The sequence below is a fragment of the Chaetura pelagica genome, unplaced genomic scaffold, assembly GCF_000747805.2.
Source record: "Chaetura pelagica isolate M959 unplaced genomic scaffold, ChaPel_1.0 scaffold123, whole genome shotgun sequence".
NCBI classification, from domain to species: Eukaryota; Metazoa; Chordata; class Aves; order Apodiformes; family Apodidae; genus Chaetura; species Chaetura pelagica.
Window position 1 is genome coordinate 10,583,128 of NW_009953295.1, and position 20,724 is coordinate 10,603,851.

General features: G+C 39.9%; 1 protein-coding gene across 1 annotated transcript in view; it reads left to right on the forward strand.

Annotated features, from left to right (window-relative positions):
* The window catches only part of NALCN (sodium leak channel, non-selective), a 214,233-nt gene extending 196,279 nt beyond the window's left edge, over nucleotides 1–17,954 (forward strand). Inside the window, exons 32-43 of the mRNA XM_009997938.1 lie at nucleotides 118–192; nucleotides 3,044–3,163; nucleotides 4,225–4,293; nucleotides 6,066–6,214; nucleotides 6,910–7,003; nucleotides 8,796–8,928; nucleotides 9,482–9,597; nucleotides 12,039–12,196; nucleotides 12,848–12,998; nucleotides 15,084–15,233; nucleotides 15,893–16,010; nucleotides 17,761–17,954. Coding sequence (XP_009996240.1) covers nucleotides 118–192; nucleotides 3,044–3,163; nucleotides 4,225–4,293; nucleotides 6,066–6,214; nucleotides 6,910–7,003; nucleotides 8,796–8,928; nucleotides 9,482–9,597; nucleotides 12,039–12,196; nucleotides 12,848–12,998; nucleotides 15,084–15,233; nucleotides 15,893–16,010; nucleotides 17,761–17,954 — 1,527 coding nt within the window. The remainder of the gene's footprint in view (nucleotides 1–117; nucleotides 193–3,043; nucleotides 3,164–4,224; nucleotides 4,294–6,065; nucleotides 6,215–6,909; nucleotides 7,004–8,795; nucleotides 8,929–9,481; nucleotides 9,598–12,038; nucleotides 12,197–12,847; nucleotides 12,999–15,083; nucleotides 15,234–15,892; nucleotides 16,011–17,760) is intronic.
* Nucleotides 17,955–20,724: the final 2,770 nt, after the last annotated feature.

Consider the following 20,724-nt stretch of genomic DNA (forward strand, 5'->3'; position numbering starts at 1 on the left):
TATTTTAAATTGAAATCTATTCATTAACAAACCTGCAAGCAAAGTTAAGGCAATGAATAGACATTTAGTTCTGTTTAACAGCTACTCTTTTATGAGCAGATTTTGTTTGTGTTTCAGTGGGATGCTGCAGATCCAGTGACTGTGCCTTTAGCAACAATGTCTGTTGTTTTCACCTTCATTTTTGTCCTTGAGGTAAAGTAATATAATTATAACTTCTTGACATTAAGGCTATTGTGTGTATATTTAATTTTGGCTTTAGGGATGTGCGTCATTCTTCACTCTGTGTTTTGTTTCTGATCGTGTACTTTTGATCCTTTCCATGTCACTTGTCTTTAAACATGTATCTTAGGAATACACTTATAATTTGTTATAGTCATACTTCACCACCACTCTCAGCTTTGTCCTTTGATATATATTCAATTCTAAGCATTTCAACTCGTGTTTTAGTGAACCCAGTGAACCCTTTTCTTGCAGAACATCTCAGATTAAATTCACTCTGTACAACACAAGGTCTGTGTTGTATCACAGAAGTTCTGCTCAATCCATTTCTATGTTGCCTGGTACTTTGGAAAAGTGTGCATTGATCCCTACTATTCTGTAGCTGTGATGTCATCAAACCTCTCAGATTTTTTTTGTTTAGTGTTTTTAATTATACTTTTTACATCTACTAATAAGCTATGTCAAATTCCCATATAATCTATCTTTTGTTGCATAGATCTGGATCGTGTGTGGTAATGGTTCTCCATCTATGCAAAAATTGTCCCACAATCAACTGTGCAAAGTGTAATTAGCCTGTTTTCATATGACTGAAATCTAAGGACTCAAACACATTTTTAAAACCGTATTAATTTCTTTTTTTAATGTATAAGGATATCTATAGTGTAACAAAGCACACAGTTATGAGGTTAAAGAAGATGCTTCCTCTGTGCTTAGGTTAGTACATAATTCTATTCTAAGTTGTGGTTGAATATTTTCTTTTCAGTCCCCTCTGAACAGCTGACACTGACCACTATCAAAAACAGGATAGTAGATGACATTTCCTACTGCTCTAATCCAAGATGACAGTTCCAATGTTCCAGTGATAGGTTTTGCCAGCAGTGATGAATAAACAATGAAGTGAATACCTTGTAGCAGCTGTAGCTAGAGTATGTCCGTGTTGTTGCTTCTTTTTTCCCTACTCGGGAGAAATCAATATCTCTTGAGAGACTGAGGAAACACAGAAAAGTTTGATTTGTATCATAAACAGAGAGGTTTTAATTTACCTAGTAACTATGTCTTTAGAAATACTTTTTTTCTCTTATACTGCCAGGGGAAACAAATACACTTCTTGAATTTCAAAGGAACTTTGTCAGAGCCAAGAAAAATTTGTTGACTGTCTCAACAGGCAAGCTGTCACGCTGTGAGTGCACATGATTTATGGACAGAGGAAGCAACTTCCTGCCCAGGATGTTCCCTAATGCAGCATGGTCTGGTTACAGAGTCTGCTATGTACACGGTCTGCTACCACTAGCAGACATAGTTCATGAGGAAGGCCAGAGCTGTCTGCATAGCTAATGTCCCTGTGCCCACTCTAAAGACTCCTGATTCAGTCTTAAACTTCTACTGCTTACCTCAGTATATGAGGTACAGAAGAACAGGAAGAATCTGGAGATCTCACTTTTGTTGCCACACTGATCACAGAACGAAGTGAGATGTGATTTTTTTATTTGCACAGTGTGGTGTTCAGTTCAAAAGTATAGACCTCTGAACTTAGGTATTAAAAGTCTACATGTTGAGGTAGATGTTTAAGCAGTCACTGTGATCAGGGGAGATGTAGGATGAGATTCAATGGCCTAAAGAACTGAAGGCATCAAAAGCTTTTTTGGGTACCCTACCTGATCTCCCTTTACCTTCAACTAGCCAGTACGTCATCTCTGCCAGCCATATGCATCTCTCCAATATTGTAGGGCAACAGAGGTGAGCCAAAGTGCTTTCAGGTACTTCAAATGAGATCTAGAGATGCAGAGACCACATTCTTTGTTTTATAGTCAGACTTCAGAAAATATTACATGGAAAGAAGCTAACTGGAAAATCAGACTTTCACCTCAAACTGCTGTCCCTTTATATATAGTTTAGGTTTCAGAAATGTAAAGAGTACTACTAAATGGCAGTGTTGCAAGGTGGGGTGGAAAAATCATATAGTGAATGCCTCACATTTCTAGCCTTTATGTAGTAACACTTTAGTTGCTTTGAGGTTTAACACAAATTGTGTGTGAGAAACTTCTCAGTGTTTCCTCCAGAAGCATCACCCTACTTCAATATTTGTTACCTGTTGTGATTGTTTCTTACCAGTATCTAAGCTTCCTATCTGCACTTCTGGCACCTGTATTGGAAATGTCAGGCACTTTGGTTGCGTTTTTTTGCCAGAAACATTGTAAAATGTACTGCTTTTACTGTTTTTAGCTTTCATCTCTTATACGCTATGGAGTGCAGATGGTGCTGAGTACAGATTATTCCTTGAAGCAAGAAATATTTGCCATATAAGAGAGCTTTGTAATTAATTTTAAATATGGGAGCTACAAAACACAATTACATTCTTGAGTTCAAATGTGCTTAACTGATTTTAGCCTTCTTATGTATATATAGATAGGATACTACTACCTATTCTAGCTACGTATTATTGCGAGAATAATATTCTAACTTTATAGATTGCTTAACAATTAGAAGTTTCATTCACCTGAGCAATCTATACATTAAGCATTCAGTCTGGGATGCTCAGCTATGCTCCCTTGATACCTGATGGAGAGAGACACTTCCAGAATACTGTTTATCTCCTCATCACAGTCATCTGTGGTCTTCCATAAATAGCAGTTTTTCCTCCATCTAAGGATACACTTAGTCTACCAATCTGATTTGTCTACATGGGAACAGTTAGCTGACATGAAACCTGCCCTTGATTGTTTGAAAACATTCATAAGATGAGCTCAGTCAAACATTTTAGAGGTTCTTATAGTGAGAAATAGCCACTTATTCAGTACAACTGAGAAATTGTATTTATCTGTAGGTCACAATGAAGATTATTGCCATGTCACCTTCTGGCTTCTGGCAAAGCAGAAGAAATCGGTACGACCTCTTGGTGACATCCCTTGGAGTTATATGGGTGATACTTCATTTTGCCTTACTGGTAAGATTTACAAACCACAATTTCAATTTTTAAACTTAATTTTATCTGCTAAACACCAGCAGTAGGATGAGTGCTATACATCCAGATAAACCTTGGGGAATTTAATAAGACTGAAATAAGGCTGAAACAAATGTAACTTGATGCTAAGAAGAATTCCTTGTCTTAGGCAATGATGAATTACAAAAGTTGTCTAATATAAGATACAGTCTGTAAATGTGGTAAAAAGCTGAAGTCTGTGGAAGAGATTTAAGTGAGGAGAGGAAGGAACCTGAAGACACTGAGAGCTCTTGCCGACAGCAGTCTCATGAATAGCAAAGAAGAAAGAGGCAATGCACAAAATCCAGATGGGAACAGAGGACTGGAAGAAGGCATGGGTTCAAAATTGCTGAGCAGTACAATCTGTCCAAAGCCCAGCAGTGATTCTGGACCACTGGTTTTGATTAAGAGGCTTTGTTTAGTCTAAGAAGGCATGGAGGAGAAAGGGGGAAAACAGCTCTCCCTCCATCTCATCCCACTTTTTAGAAGTTGATTGCACCCCTGGTTCTCTTACTTATGAGGGAAGGAAAAGGGATAATCGATGCTTCTCACCTATCACAAGTTGGGGAAGTCACCACCATAAAATGTCTGGGGGCTTCTCTCTTGTCTGCCCCTGCCTCTGTTTGGAGGAAACCTGTTTGTGTGGCAAGTCATTTTGCCAAGAAATCCCCAGTTTGCTCCCTGCTTCTGAGTAGCTTGGAAAGCTTGAGGAGTTTCTGCAAGCCAGCAGCTGCCGAGGCAAGTAGACTTGGGCTGCCTTCAGCTGTTACAGCCCAGCTAATAGAGGACTGAAGATTTTTTTGTTTGATGTATGAGGAGATTGGATTAGTGTGTTTTTGAATTAGTAGAGCATCTTCTGTTAGTTTCTTACTGCTCCACTGTTAATGAAATATTGGTGTCACTGGTTTATGATTTTCCTTATTTCATGTGCCGACTGCCCTACATAATTAAAAGATCAATTATCTTGATCTTTCCATGAGATCCCTGGAGCACAGTGTACTAAGTCTTCTGTGTTTCTATTCCAGAATGCGTACACGTACATGATGGGGGCATGTGTAATTGTCTTCCGGTTTTTCTCAATTTGTGGGAAACACGTAAGTATAAATTAGGAAATACAACCCTTGCAGTGCTCAGGTATAGATTAAAGGACTAGTTGCAATGGGTAGCCAGTGCACATTCTGCAAGGCTCCATTTTACATGCCAAAAAAACCAAGGAGAATACAAGCAGCAGTCTCAAATTTTACATGTTGTATTTTAATTGTCAGGATTTTATGTACATGGTATGATAGCACTGTGTTATGGTTACTGGAAAAGCTGCATTTTTTTGCAATAAAAAAGGTGCACACAGTTTTTTAGAGAATGTTCTCTACAACTCTGAACATTCATTGTGCTACTTTCAGTCCATGCCTTTTCAGTGTGGTGTGATGTGCATGCTGTTTATTTTCTCTGCAAGACTAGTGAAGTGGTGGTTGATGCACTCATCTTGCTATGATCATGCAGAATTTTCTTCTTCCAGAGTGCAAGTCTGTTTCTTGTGTCTCTACAATGTATGTCTGATCAAAGTAAGGGGTTTGTGTTCAATTTGATAAATATTGGACCAAGATATTCCTCTGGAAGCACTAAGGTGGCCACAAAGCTGGTCACTTCTAAAGTTTACATTTCATTTGTGTTTGGATTTGGTCTGGTGTAATTGGGAGTAGGCTGGCAGAATAAGCATAGGCAGAGAACAAACACATTTGTTTAACAAGTGATGACATTCTGCTTTCTCTTGATGGAGAGCTTTTTAGACTAGCCAAACATTTTATGGGAAGTCTGACATATTAAAGTAAATGTGATAAAACGACTGCTGGACTGGGTTGCTGGGGTTAAGAACAGTAAGTCAGAGGGTTTGTTCAGTAAAGATAAAAAATTTCCTTCAATCAAACTACACAGTGCCTGTAGATCCTTTGGGGCCCAAATGAAAAAAACCTTTCCCCTCCTATGCACCAAGGCCAAGAGATTGCCTTCAAAGCCTTCTGATTGATTTTAAAGTGTTTTTCAAGATTTTAACCTACTCCTTTGTGCTTTCATATTAGGAGCTGCATCATTTCACTGGTTTATCTGCTGTTATGTGATCTGATGACTAAAAGTCAGCAAAAGTTACCAGTTTGGCCTGATTCTAAAGACAACTGCTATCCTCAGCCCCATTAAAGAGAATTTCCCATAGCATCCTAAGTGGGTAAGGGTGCTAGGCAATCAAGGGCAATAATTTTAACAAGAGTACAATGTACAATATGCATCTATGGGAGAGTACTACCTATTACTTAGGCCTACTGCCTATGTAATTTCCAAAATCATATTCTGTTCTTAAGAGCTTTGGCCAACTTGTGTGAGAAATTAACTAGTTTAATCAGGCTGTACTGAACATAGGGAAATTTCCTTCTCTACACATCAACCCACTGCTTTAGATAGGCTGCAGTATCTGTGGTGTCCACCTAACAGCATCTCCTTCAGGTAAGTCTGAGGTACCGTGCTGCACCACTCTTCATGCAATGCTAATTTTGATACTTCTGGAGTATGCAGATCCTGGAATATTATAACTAAGCTTATTCTGTATTGTTGCTATGTTTTCCTATATATATACTTTGAGGAACAACACCTTGACCTTGTAAATTAGGCAGATATGCCAATCTCTTTCTGGAGTAAAAAGTGCACTAAAATGTTCATTTCCAATCAGGTTCATGATGTATCATTTCACCGGGCTCATCCGTTAACCTATACGTGTAATGAATTTGTTGTCAAAATGGCAAGTGCAGTAACTCTGTTTTCTCTTTAATATCTGCTTTCCCGAATGGCATCATGGATTGCTTTTGCTCTGTCCTTCCAGGTGACACTAAAAATGCTACTCCTAACTGTGGTTGTCAGCATGTACAAGAGTTTCTTCATCATAGTGGGAATGTTCTTACTGCTTCTTTGTTACGCCTTTGCTGGAGTGGTTTTATTTGGTACAGTGAAATATGGAGAGAACATTAACAGGTACGGTGTGTTAAAGAACATGATGATGTTCTTTTAAGCAGCCTGAAAAAGTCACATTCTGCTACAGAGAAGCGTATCAGTGGTAAAATCCAGGAAACTCCCCAGGTCTAACTGAAGAGCTCTAAAGAGAATTTCTGATAGGAGGCACTGAGCCATCTTTCCAGTCTTCATGCATTCCACCAAATTGCACCCAGTCCAGCCCAGAACAGGCTGAGATCTGCTCTTCAGAACACCAGCTGAAATACGCTTCCAAGCAGCACTGTGCTAGCCACGAGCTGCTGAAACACGGGCACCTACTGCACCTTACCAGCATCCCCCAGGAATGGGAGCCATATACCAGGCTGATACAGAGAGGGAACAGTCCTGTGTGCTCACTGTTAACTGAAGATTTCCCAACCAATGGCATCATCAGACTACAAGAAAAAAATGGAGACAGAAGGGTTTGGCCCCAAGTCTGATTTTGCTTTTTGATAAAATGAGCCAAAATACTCAGACCTGTGTCTGAGCTAAAGTTAAGTTACTGTATCTTAAGTTATGGAACAAATCATTTATTGAACTAATTCAAATAATCCTGTAACTATTTTCAGTTTAAAATAGTAGAGCAGTAGATGGGAATGGTTTGCATTATTTTTTGCCAATGTTTTAGTTCTGCAATGTGAAATTATAGGTCTCTCTCTCTTTTTTGCTTAAAACAGGCATGCAAATTTTTCATCAGCTGGCAAGGCTATCACTGTTCTCTTCAGAATAGTTACTGGAGAAGACTGGAACAAAATTATGCACGACTGCATGGTAAATACAGTACTGCCAGAGATAAAATAGACAAGAAATGGAGATACGCTTGCATCTTGGAGTGTTTCTATTATCTTTGCTCTATACAAGGAATGTTGTGATTGCCTTGATCTCTTCAAGAGATACATTGTTTGCTAAATGTCTGTCGAGGTTTGGGCCCAACACGACAACAAAGGAACAGCCCTGAGGCCGCTCACTCAACTCCCCCCTGACACACACACACACTGGGATGAGGAGGACAAAGCTCATGGGCTGAGACAAAGGACAAGGAGGGTTCTTCACCGATTAAGGTCCCAGGCAAAACAGACTCCACTTGGGGAAAAATAATAATTTAATTTCACACTAATCACACACACCCAGGACACAGACACACACAGAGCAGAGCTTGCAGATGTTACCCCACCCCTCCCTTCTTCCTGGGCCCAAATCCCTTTATTCCTGGTTTCTCTCCCTCCTTCCCCCCAGCAGCACAGGGGGACAGGGGATGGGGTTTAGAGTCACTTCACAGGCTGGGGGTTCCTGCTGCTCCTTCCTCCTCAGGAAGAAGGATTCCTTACAGTCCTTCCCTGCTTCCCCAGGGGGTCCCTCCCATGGGAGAGAGTCCTCCATGAACCTCTCCTTCATGAGTCCTTCCCACGAGGTCCGAAGCTGCTCCAGCCTGGGCTTCCCAGAGTCACGGGCTGCTTTGGGAACAGCCACCTCCCCTGGTGCCGGGGTCTTCCACAGCTGCCCAATCAGAGTCCACAGGCAGCAAATCCTGTGGCCACAAAATCCAAGTCCAGTGGCCAAGTTCACACCTCCTGGTGCCTTCAGGGAATGTTCCACCACGTTCCTCCACGAGTGCAGGGGCACAGCTGCCATCTCGCCGTGGGCTGCAGGGAAACTTCTGCTTGGGCACCTTCTTCCCCTTCTTCCTCACCAATCACCAGCATGGCTCTCCTTGTCCAGCACAGCTCCTCTTCCCTGAGTGCTTCTCTGCTCAGGTGTTATATTGAGTCTTTCGAGTGTTAATCACAGAGGCACATCTATTGTCCCTCTAATGGCTCCTTGGCTGGGTTTGGAGCAGGAGGATCTCAGCTTCTTACCAGAGCCACTCTTGGGGCCCTTCTCCAGCTACCAAAAAACCCACCAAACCAAACCAAAACAACATGAAAGTATTATGCACAAACTGTAGTTCCAGTCACACTCTCACAATGCAGCATTTCATGGGGCTAGGCTACTCCATTATTTAGAAAGAAAAATAAAAAGAGGTTTTCAAAATCAGAAGCAGAGTAACTCCCTTTTCCACTGTGGGCTGGTTTGACTGTGGCAAGGTGAGTTTTCAGATTAACTTTGCAATGCCTGTACTTTGGCTCATTCCATGCGAACAGTAGTCTTAATGACCTCAGAATTTGTCCTTGCTGCGTTTTATTTCAGCTAAGTAAATTTCTGTCTTGGTTCCTGTTGCAAAGAAAATCGTATTATTCCCTTCCTTTTTAAAATTCATGGACAGGAAAGCGTTTTGAAAACCACAACATTTCAGAATACAAGTTATTTCTTTACAATGGCATAATGCACAATGTGCCTTGTGTCTGGTAGTGAGATCCATGCCTAGGCCTCCTGTGTCATACCTCTGCTTTCTGCTTTCTGACTGCTAAAGAAACAACAAAACACTGCCCACAATACTGCCCACAGCCCTATTCCCTGTTTGTGAAGCTTTAAAAAATTTTAGTCATAAGTATTCTATTGATTGCAGAGAAATCAAGAATCTCTTTTTTATGATTGATTGACTTTATTTTCTTTTGTTATGAAGGTTCAGCCTCCATTTTGTACACCAGATAACAGCACCTACTGGAAAACAGACTGTGGAAATTATGCTGGTGCTCTCATGTATTTCTGTTCATTCTATGTCATCATTGCATACATCATGCTAAATCTGCTTGTTGGTAAGTGAAAATATACATTAATAATAACATCGTGCATCTTGGCATATAGTATGTTAGATTCAAGGCTGTTGTGCTATTCAGATATGTAGTTACCTTGTGCCTTCACTGTTGCCTTATAGGCATGTGATGTTTTTGAAACCTCCCTGTCATGTTGTACACCAAAACTTTTGGAATGAAAGGTTTTTGAACAAAAAGATGTGGTGCATTTGTAGAGTATAGTTACCTTAAGGGAAACTATTTCTGAGTTTTTCTTTCCTCCAGTTAACATTTTTCCAACATAGTTGGAATTTTCCTTATTGATTTAAGATGTTAGATTAGGCATCTCACTAGCATTGAAGATAAAGCTTTTAAAAAGTAAGCACTGTGAATATTGGTGTAGCATGACAGTGTATTACCTATTCAAAATCCTGTCTGAACATCCGGCTGAAGGCATGTGAAGTTTGCACAACAGGATTCATATTCTGTTGAAATTCATTGCTGCTTATAAAGATTAATCAGTTTGAATGTAACTGCAGGCTTTCTTTATAGTGCATTTTGGTTTTGTGGTTTTCAGCTATCATTGTGGAGAATTTCTCATTGTTTTATTCAACTGAAGAAGACCAGCTTCTAAGTTACAATGATCTTAGGCATTTTCAAATTATATGGAACATGGTTGATGACAAAAGAGAGGTAAGAAACTTGATAATAAACACAGAAATGACAAATTTACATTTTTCCTTGGAAAAACATATGAGGAAAACAAAGTGTGCTGACAAAACTCACTGAGTGGTTACAGTTCAGGTGGTGAAAGTTCAGGGACAATGATCTAACATTGTTCATGGCCCTTCAAATATTAACCTGCTTTCTTTACTACTGTAAAGTACTTATAAAAGTAGATTTTAAAACAAGTTTAGATATTCATAGCACCTATGCAATAGCAACTTTCCTTCCAGCTTCCTGAGAGTCGTTACCTTGATAGTCTGCCTCCTCATCCGTTTATGTAGTTGATCTTCAGAAAGGCTTTACACAGATTTCAACACTGTCTCCTGTAAGATTGTCGTAGAGAAACTAATGAAGTGTGGGCTGGATGTAAAGACTATGAGGTGAGCTGAATATTGGCTGAACAGCCTGTTCAACATCTTCGTTAATGGTCTAGATAATGGAACATAGTGCACCCACAGCAAGTTCTCAGATGACACCAGAGTGGGAGGATCATGCTGCCATCAAAAGGGAAATGAAATGACAGGAACCTCACACAGTTCAACAAGGGAAACTACAAAGTCCTGCACCTGGGGAAGAACAATCCCAGGTACCAGTACATACTGGGAGTTGACTGGCTGGAAAGCAGATTCGTAGGAAAGGAGGTGGTAGTCCTGGTGGACACCAAGTGGAACATGAGCCAGCAACATGCCCTTGTATCATAGAATCATAGAATCATTAAGGTTGGAAGGGACCTTAAAGATAAGCAAGTTCCAACCCCCCTGCCATGATCTACCAGTAGATCAGGTTGCACAAAACCTCATCCAGCCTGGCTTTAAAAACCTCCAGGATGGGTCATCAACAACCTCCCTGGGCAACCCATTCCAGTTCCTCACCACTCTTACAGTGAAGAATTTCTTCCTAATATCTAACCTAAATCTCCCCTCTCTCAGTTTAAAACCATTACCCCTTGTCCTGTCACTATCTTCTCTGATGAAAGAGGGCTAACTGTATCCTGGGCAACATTAGGCAAAGTACTGCCAGCAGGCCAAGGGAATGGATCCTTCCTCTCTACTTTTGAGGACACACCTGGAGCACTGTGTCCAGTTCTGGACTCTGTGTACAAGAGAGACATGGACATGCTGGAGAGAGTCCAGCAAAGGGATGCAAAGGTGATGAAAGGACTGGAGCATGTCTCCTATGAGGAGAGGCTGAGAGAGCTGAGGCTGTTCAGTCTGGAGAAAAGAAGGCTCAGGGAGGGATTTAATCCATGTAAAGACCTGAAGGGAGGCTGCAAAGAGGACGTAACAAGGGTCTTTCCAGTGGTGCCTAGTGACAGGACATGGGGCACTGGGCCAAGCTGAAGTACAGGACATTCTCTCTGAATATTGGGAAAGACTTCTTCACAGTGAAGGTGACTAAGCACTGACACAGGTGCATTGTAGTGTCTCCATCCTTGGAGATACTCAGAAGCCATCTGAACATGGTAACTGGCTTTAGGAGGCCCTGCTTAAGCAGGGGAGGGCTGTACAATGGGACCTCCAAAGGTCCCTTCCAATCTCAACCATTCTGGAATTCTACAGTGAGAAAATCATCTGGAAGACTGAGTTGTTCAGATGGCCACACAAGTTAAATAATCATCTGAATGATTCATGATATCTCTAAGATCTGAATATGAACAAAATTATGGTAAAAGTTGGCTTGTAGTTGGCACATGGCAGTGCTGGAGATGGAAGCTGCAATCTGCTAAAGGAGGTGCAGGGTTCTGCATCCATCATGCCCAACACAGACAGTATCTCTGATGTGGAACAACACATTACAGCAAAATTAGTTCCAGTGAGGCTCATTACACTGAACAAAATCTTTAAAGACTATTGATACCACTGTTTTTGAGGGAAATAGTTTTACTCCACATTTTTTAACAGCAGATCAACATTCTTGTCACAAGAAGTGCAACATGTGCTAGGTTGTCTCTTAAAGCAGAAGACCTTTGAAAAGCCAGTAAACTCCCAACATTCTCCTGTCCAAAGATGCACAGAGAAGGGGACAAGTTTACAGCCAGGTATAGGCCTACCTGTGAATGTTTAAATTGTAGTTTAATTTCAGTTTTTCACAGGCAGCTTTTTGAGTAATTCTCTTTACAGGTAATGCAAATAGGGAAACTGGGTCCCCAAGCAATTTTGAACATTTCTGACAAAATTATCAACACATATTCTCGTTGTATGTCAGTCAGGTAACAGCAAAGGCTTCCATGAAGGCAGTGAAGAACTGGCAGCATGTCTATATTCTTCAGCAGTGTATTCACAATGACTTAAATAGGCCAGGATTTGACATTAAATCTTTGGAGAAAAAGCGTTTCTATCACTGATAAACGTGAATGTGTTAGATGGTCACAGCAATAATTTACCATCTGTGATGTCATTTTTACCCAGGGAGTAATCCCTTCCTTCCGAGTGAAGTTTCTGCTGAGGCTCCTGCGGGGCAGGCTGGAGGTGGATCTCGACAAGGACAAGCTGCTGTTCAAGCACATGTGCTATGAAATGGAACGGCTCCATAATGGTGGTGATGTCACTTTCCATGACGTGCTCAGGTACTCTTGAGATTTTCTCTTCCATTTGTAGAATGGATTCAATGGCCTGTATTTCTCTCCAGACTCACTATTCATTAGGCTTGGGAACAGGCATGACTGGTAGGCACAGAGGCACTGCTATTTTGAATGTAACACAAAAATTAGATTTCCCCTTTTTTTTTCTGCAGAAATATTAGTGACAGAAGACAAGTCCCAGGGAATCAGCTCTAAGCAATTTTACTGTTTTCATTAGAGACAATTTGTCATAAGCAACAGTCCCCTGTTGTTCTTGTATCCCAAGCAATGAAATGTTGTTCCCACTGGTGTAGCAACATGACAGTGAATCTGACTAGAAATAAAATTGAAATGGAAACATTATCTAAGCATAAACCCTTGGGGGTGAACAAACCTCCACAAATGCCCTGGTTGCTTACAGCTAAGCAGCTCACCTGTATTAGATAGCTAGGTGTAGGTGATAAGGTCTTCATTTGTTTTGAGCACCACAAGTCTTGTCTGGAATAACACCAGAATTTTTTAGCTTCAGAAGTTAATTTACTGCACACAGCTGAATTAGGTTATTTTGTAGTACTGTCTTAAGTATGAGCTTTGCTTTCCTAAATTAAAAAGTAAGGTGACAAACATTTAAAATAAAACAAACTTTGCTTCTTCCAGCATGCTTTCATATAGGTCTGTTGATATCAGAAAAAGTCTTCAACTGGAAGAGCTGCTTGCTAGAGAACAACTGGAATATACTATAGAAGAGGAGGTGGCCAAACAGACCATACGCATGTGGCTGAAGAAGTGCTTAAAGCGAATCAGAGCAGTAAGTCAAGCTAAACCAGGATCTAAATGGTTTCAGAAATTGCAGTGGTCAACAATGCTGGAATTTGCTGTCACTGCTTCATTTACTCTGGAATCATAATATTTACATGAAGCAGTATGTAGCAGTTGCTAACTCAGCAAAAAAAAAGTAGTATGTTACGGCTCAATTGAAGCACTACAAAAATAAGCATCTTTCGAAGGCAAAAACTATCTTCCTGCCAAAATTTATGTGTCTTTTCAATACAGCAGGAAGATGCACATGCAGAGACCAAAGTCAAGGGAATAAAGGACAAACAATGTAGTTTGATGAAACCTCATAGGCCTAATCCTTCCTCACATCATGAAATTGTATAATTGCCTTGCCTCTTCTGGCAGAAAATACCGTGATCAATCACCAGCAGCTATGGAATCTGTATCAAGATACATCATTTGAATGAGCTATTACAGTAACTCTGCGTGTGCAAATGAGCAATGTGTACATACGAATATATGGAGTGTGGCACACAGTAACAGTGTCCACAGCAGGGAATTATGCAGGGCCAAGGCATTGGCTCAGGACTGAGATGGGGTCACCCATGCCCAGTAGCCTGTTCAGCACAGCGTACTCGCACTCTCCTAGGCCACTGCCATAGGAGCAGCACTGCCCTCCAGGCATGGGTCAGGGTGGAGGCTGCTCCCAGTAGGCAGTGGTTGAAGCCAACTTGTGTGTTAGAGGAGAGATTAGCCAGATCATGCAAATCTTGGCCTGTCACTTGATTTCAGCACTGCAGGAAATCCCAGTCTGTTTCATTTACTCGGATAGACCTATCCAGTGCTGCTGCATTCTGTTTATGCAGTGCTTCTGATCATCAGTTGTTTTTGCCTTTGCTCAGGATGGCTAAAATACATGGTGATCAAAGTTTGTCTTGGATGAAATTTATATTTAAAAATTCAGGAAATTTTAATTTGATTTTTCAGTTTTCCTCTTTTCTTTGAAAACCAAGTCTTCCTTTATGTAAAAAGTTGCAGACTGGTTACCTTGATGACCAATTTTTCAGTTACTGTAAGGCTGGGTCCTTTTGACACAGATATTTATAAAAGCTTATTTTTGGTCTGTGGAGCTTTACCATAGACATCTGTGATCATGAGATCAGGCTTCTTCTGTTTGTAAATTTATAAAAAAATATAGCTGGACAATGTGAGTGTAAAGTACATTTCAGGTGAAACGTCAGTGTTCAAGGCATATTCAGATAAATGGTTTCATTTTGATATCATCACTGTAATAATAATGGCAGTAAATTTAATCTCAACTCTCAATTCTAGATTTGTTCAACTCTGTTGTTCATTTCATTATGATGTTGAATTACACTATGTTAAAGTAAATACGCTATTCATTTCACTCTAATAATATGGTTCAGATCATTTCACATTATATGAACCTTTTATAAACGGAATGTAATTATGGAAGTTAGTATATATTTGGAAAATCTGTTGTTCGTCTCCAAGTCTCTCTAGAGGGAACATGTGAAGACTACCCAGGAAAGTGAAACCCTTCCTAAGGGCTGTTTATTTTAATTTAAAAGTAAATTAGATTGTAAGATCATAATGGTAGTGGATTTGTTTTTCTATTTGTACTGTAAACCTATACTCACTCCCAAGGTTTCTATTACTGTTTTATTCAGTCTTATTGACAGCCTGATTCAAATTCCATTTTAAAAAATGGATTTTTTTCATTGCCCTCATGTAGTCCTTAGTGAATCTCTACCAATTTCCTTGTTTCTTTTTCTTTGCAAGAATTTTTAACTCATAAAATCAAAGCTTTATATGTTTTTAAACTCCAGGTTTAAACCAATAGTTGAGCAACTTGCCTTGCACTTAATATAGTTCTTAAGTTTCATCCTCTACTTCCTACATAAAAGTTAGACATATGCTGAAAGTCCCTGTATTTAAATAGCCACCATCTGATACATGTGGCTTTAGCAATGCACCTGGTATCCCCATCTGGCACCCACCGTTTGTTTAAATATTTAGAAGACTTCTTAAAAAAATCAAACACTGTGACACACCAATGAGAACATCTTTCTTCTCACATATTGTACCTTGATAGAAACAACAGCAGTCATGCAGCATCATCTATAGTCTACGACAGAGCCAACAGCAGGAGTTGAGACAATTTCTGAATCCTCCCAGCATTGAGACAACGCAGCCAAGCGAAGATATGAATGCTATTAATCAGGATAACTGTGCACAGCCAGAGGTATGCAAACCAGAAGACTATCAGCCACTCAGAACAAACTCATAAAACTTCCATGTTTCTTATTTGTTCTTTTTTCAACATCATTTTTATGGGAGAAGTTGAAAGCAGTATTTGTCTTTGCCTTCAGGTGAAAAGGCAAGATGATCTAAGGCAGTAGTTCCCTGGCGTAGTTTGCTGTCTTGCTTGCACCATAAAAGGCAAACTCAGCTGCATGACTGGCAGCACCAAGTTTCAGCTCTAGCATAAGCTATGTACACGCTCATGGATGTGAAGCTTTCCTGTTGAAGCATTCTGAAGTAGGGCTTACCCTGAGACTGGTAACATTGGGCATACTGGGTCCTCTGAGGAGTCCTTGGCTCTTCCAGGGTAAGGAATTGAAGAAGGTACAGCTTAAGGACTCCTCTGTAGAAGGCTGAGAACAACTCTGTACCCTTCAGTGGGACTGTATATTGAGCCCAAATGGTATTTTTTTTTTTTTCCTATTAGTAGTAGTTTTCTGAGAGAGTAAAGAATAGAAACTATGCTGCCTTCACAAATGGCAGTATCTTTTGTTTATGTTCTTGTATAAAGCTTGGAAATAGAATAGAAAGATAGCTTTTCATAGGATTGTCCCCCATGTAATGGGGAACTGTGACTGAGATTATTCTTTGTCTGTTCAGACTAGTAGCCAGCAGCAGCTCCTCAGCCCAACACTTTCTGACAGAGGTGGCTATCGACACGACTCTGCCGACGCTGGGAAACCTCAGCGGAAGTTTGGACAATGGCGTTTGCCATCAGGTATGTGAAAAAATGTGTATCAGTAGAGTCTCCACCTGCCAACTCACTGCTGTACAATAACAAGGCCATGAGAAGCTTCGTGATTCACAGTTCTATCTCCTGCCTGCTGCTTGAACCTATGTCAGGGAAGTATTTTTGCCCTTATGCATGCTGAAATACATCGGTCTCTCCTCTTCCTCCCAGTTCTGAAATTTTGGAGGATGGGCTCAAGCATTGCCATGTGCCCATTGTTTGTTTTTTTTACTTTTTCATACATTTTCTCAGGATCTTTCTTTGGACTGGGGGCTGTACCATCCCATATGCTTGGATAGCATATTGTGCATTTACAGTTCTCTTTTATCCTGTAAAGCACATATTGAAAATTAGTGAAGTTTTCCTAGCAACAGTAATTTAAATTCTGGGTGCCTTGTCTTGCCCAAACATACCAGGTGTATGATTTATACTTTACACCATAATAATACATTTTTATATCTTCACTCCAACCAGGAGATGGCCAGGTATACAATCAGCTTCCTGGTTATTTTCTCACAAACAGGGAACATCCTTAAGTTATGCTACTAAGAGTCTCTTAGGAACAGAAGGCTAGACTATGCCCTTACAGGAGGGTGCTCATAGGAAGGTAGGGAAGGTGCAAAGGTCCAGTCTGAGGACTTACTAAGTCTTTATCTCAAGAGGACTCTCCACTACCTGAAATATTCCCTCTCAAAGTGCATATTAACCTCTGCTGCCTGCTACACTCGTGATAAGCAGATTAGGTGTGTGCACATCAACCTGCGTTTAGCTGTCATCAGTCTTACTCTGAGTCAGAGTGCTGCCTTCAAAGGTTGCCACTATTTAGACCTTGATCATATCTAGGTGGAAGCAGAGGAGTTTGTTTGCTATGAGTACCATTAACTCTACTTTTGTGACCGGAGTACCTTTCCAAGAAACAGAACAGCTTAACAGAGAGCTTTCAATCCATGATTTCTGCTTAAATACCACTGAGCAGCAAAAGTCAGTATTTCATGGATGCAGAGAGAAAGAGAGGGAATGTACTAACTGGGAATCATACTATTGTAGCCAGCTGGGTAGGTTTTTCAAGTGAGAATGAGGAGTTCATTGTCTTTTCTTAGCACTGGTCTTGGCCATGTCAGTCTTGAATGTTCCTTGGTGGACAGTCTAGTAAAGGAGGATCACTTCCAGGCACAGTACAGCCCAGCAACTGATAAGTAGTCTGCTTTCAATCCAACAGACATGTATTTAAGACATTAATAGTTTAATTAAGATCAATTGTGTCTTTTACATACTTAAAGTGTTTTAGTGCTTTCCTAAAGCCATATCAGCACCTTGGACTGGCTTCCACCCCTAGGCTATAGTTAAATATTGCTCTCTAGGTGTAGCTGCCCATCCTGAATGCACTTTCCTCTCCCTTTTTCTGACACTTGCCACTTTCACCATTTTGCCAGCACATTAGTTCAAGTACTGCCTAAACCATCTGGGTTGCAATTAGTCAGATAAGAAGAGACCTACTGCATCAGCTATCCCAGCAGAAGGAAACAAGGCACTGCTCAGTTAAACTGCTCTACCAGCAAACTAGTGGGAGCCAGGGGAGCAGCTGGAGCTGGGAAAAAAAGCACTTTAGAACAGAGCACTACGCTTTCAATAAATCTCAAGATGTCCTAGTCCAGCTAGTTCTGTATACCTGAATTCTACGCAAAATATTCAAGAAGCAAATCTGTTCTGATACAGGACTTTCTGTTTCATTTCATAGCCCCCAAACCAATAAGCCATTCAGTGTCTTCAGTCAACCTCCGCTTTGGTGGACGCTCAACTGTGAAATCTGTTGTATGCAAAATGAATCCCATGTCTGATGCTGCTTCTTGTGGATCGGAAGTCAAGAAGTGGTGGACAAGACAATTAACTGTGGAGAGTGATGAGAGTGGAGAGGACCTTCTTGATATCTGAGAAAAGAATTAAGTTATACTGGAACAACCACTTCAAGTACAATCTGATTTTCTATGTTTAGAATTGAAGATGTTGTGTGATGTATGATTTCTTTAAATCAGTGTCATAAGTTTTTGGATGCTTATCCTTCTGCCATATGAAGCATAGCACACACTTATGTGTTAGAATTAAGCTCTATAGGTACTAACTGTACTTTAAGAGACCTGTATACAATAGCAGTACTAATAAAGCCAGAGAGACTATATTGCCTTTAGCAGACAGAGCATTGAAAGATTTCCTATGTTCTGTAGCTATGTAATGAAAACTTATTTTGATATACACACATCTGTGTTTTTCTTCAACCTATACTGTACTTTAAAAGGGGCAGCACTTTCCAATATAGGGGTAACATATTTTTCTTTTTGTATTTTCCCTCAGTTCTTATTTAGAAACTTGTCTTGAGAAAGATTTTATTACTCACTGATGACCTGAAGAGGTCAGCACTGACTTCATGTTCAAGGGAAGTATTTTTATGAAGTACAGATTCTGAATTACAATTCTAAGCTTTTTCTGGGCCTTTTTTTTTTCTTTTTCTTTTTTTTTTTTTTTAAATATGCAAGACACAGGATAACTCACTTTAAAATTAGAAGGTGGAGGACTGGCTTTTTAAATGTAAATATCTCTGGATTTGGTTGATTATGCAAAGAGTTTGATTTTCATAGAGAAAACAGAAATTAAAAAAAAAAGAAAACTGTACATTTAAGCATCCATCAAAAGGCCTCCATGTGAAAAACATGGTTTATGCTTCATTTTCAGAATATACTGGTTACATATGTGTATGGTGTCATTATTCTCCTGTTAATTGGGTCCCATTTCATTGTGTAGTCATAAGATAACTTTCTTCTTGTCTGTGTGATGAAAAATAGCATGTTGGGGGTTCTAATTACAGAGCAGTATTGTATGGCTTTTAAAACACAGTTCAGTTTGCCTGCAGAGGTAGAAGTGAATTTTACTTACCCATATTACTACTCATGCTACAGCCCTGCAAAGCTAAAGCATGATTCTGTACCATGGTTAAGTACCTGTGTCCCTTTTATCCTGATGCGTCCCATTTGGACGTGTTAGCCTTCTTTTATTGTATGAAGCATCAATAGTGCTACATTCTTGCTGGTGAAAAAGCAGCTATCCCTTTCATAAAAGTTTTTTCCAGTGAAAGGCCAGTGCTATAAAGATATGCAGATACAGAGGTGGAGAAGAAAAGCTATGAAACACAGCAGAGTTTGTTCATTTCAGAATTTAAGGCTGTCTAAAAATGCAGAGTAAAAATGTGCCCTTCCTTCAGGGAAGAACTAAGAGTTGCAGATTTTGTAGCTTGGCCCCCAATTGAGTTTTTAGCATAGCTGGGACCTTTCTGTTACCATTGTTTCCTATGGAAATGATAGGTTGCTCTAACACAGCCTGATGTGAGATCTTGTAAGAGGCTCACACTCAATGTACATCACCACGTAAAAATATGTCCTTTAAAAATGAGACAAAAGCCAGTGCTTTGTGATGTTTTCTGGCCAGAATATTATTGCAGAGTGGTCAGAATAAAGTATTGTTTTCACAGATGCCTTCACCATAAATGCAAAATTACTTTTGGCCATAAAATACAGTTTTCTTGCCATCTCTCAATGTTTCATTCCCTGTGTATTGTTGAACATGGTTTAAATATTTTTTTAGAACAGTCATATTGAGCACATCTGTATTTCATGGTTTCTTTATGTGTTTGGGGGTATATTTAAGTTTAAATCTAGTCAACTGTAACTCTGTAGTAACAGAATGTGTGTAGCCTCTTGTTTACCAGATTATGAGCCATCTAAAGAAGTCATCTGCAAATCTATTATTTGTGTTCTGTTTTGTGCTAATTTAATTTGAACTTTTGTATATATGACCAAAAAAAAATAAATACTGGATTTATAAAGGATAGTATCTTTGAAAGTTCGATAATATATCGAACTGCAGATCTTTCTCAATCAGTCTTGTTGCAAATCTTCTTTTTAAAAAATCTGGCAAACATTTTTTCCTTGCCTTACAGCACCCTGTCAATAAAAGTGAGTTGCTTGAAGCAATATTCCTCCCTCTGGTTTTCATTCTAACTGCATTTGCTGTATGTGACTCATCTGTGATAATGCTGCATAGTAGTTAAGTGTGTGGTTTGTATAAAATTATTTAAAGAGATTCTTTCAAACTCTTCTAATTGAAGAAGCCCAGCAACCAACCTCACCAGTACACACAAGGAGCCACAAGGAGTCACATCCAACAAATGGACTAAACAGGACTGTTTGTTAGTTTTATTTAATGCACTTTCTTTGTTTGCTTTAGAGTCAAGCCTGGATGTATGCGTGTGTGGCAGGGAGAAATCCATGGTGGAAAGATTGTAATGGTTTCAAAGACTGCCTTCCAGTATCTTCCAAAACATTAGAGATCCTTGGACAACCAAATTTAACCTGCAAGGTGGCTCTAAGAAAGCATTGCTCACCTGTTTATTCCCCATATTTGCTTTTGCAAATATGGGAGGTGAACAAAGATATGAAAATAATATATACTGGAGTGCCCAGGTGATGAGGTTAAGGTGAAAACGTCCTCAATATGGCACCACCAATATAACTAAAGAATGTGATGCCCTCTACTCTGCAGCAGAGCAACCAATGCAAATTTGCACATGAAGGTGAAGAAGCAGAGGAGAGCTGAGGAATGACTGAAGTTCAAACAGCTTGTGCAAACAAAGGACAGACACAAAGAGGAAAGA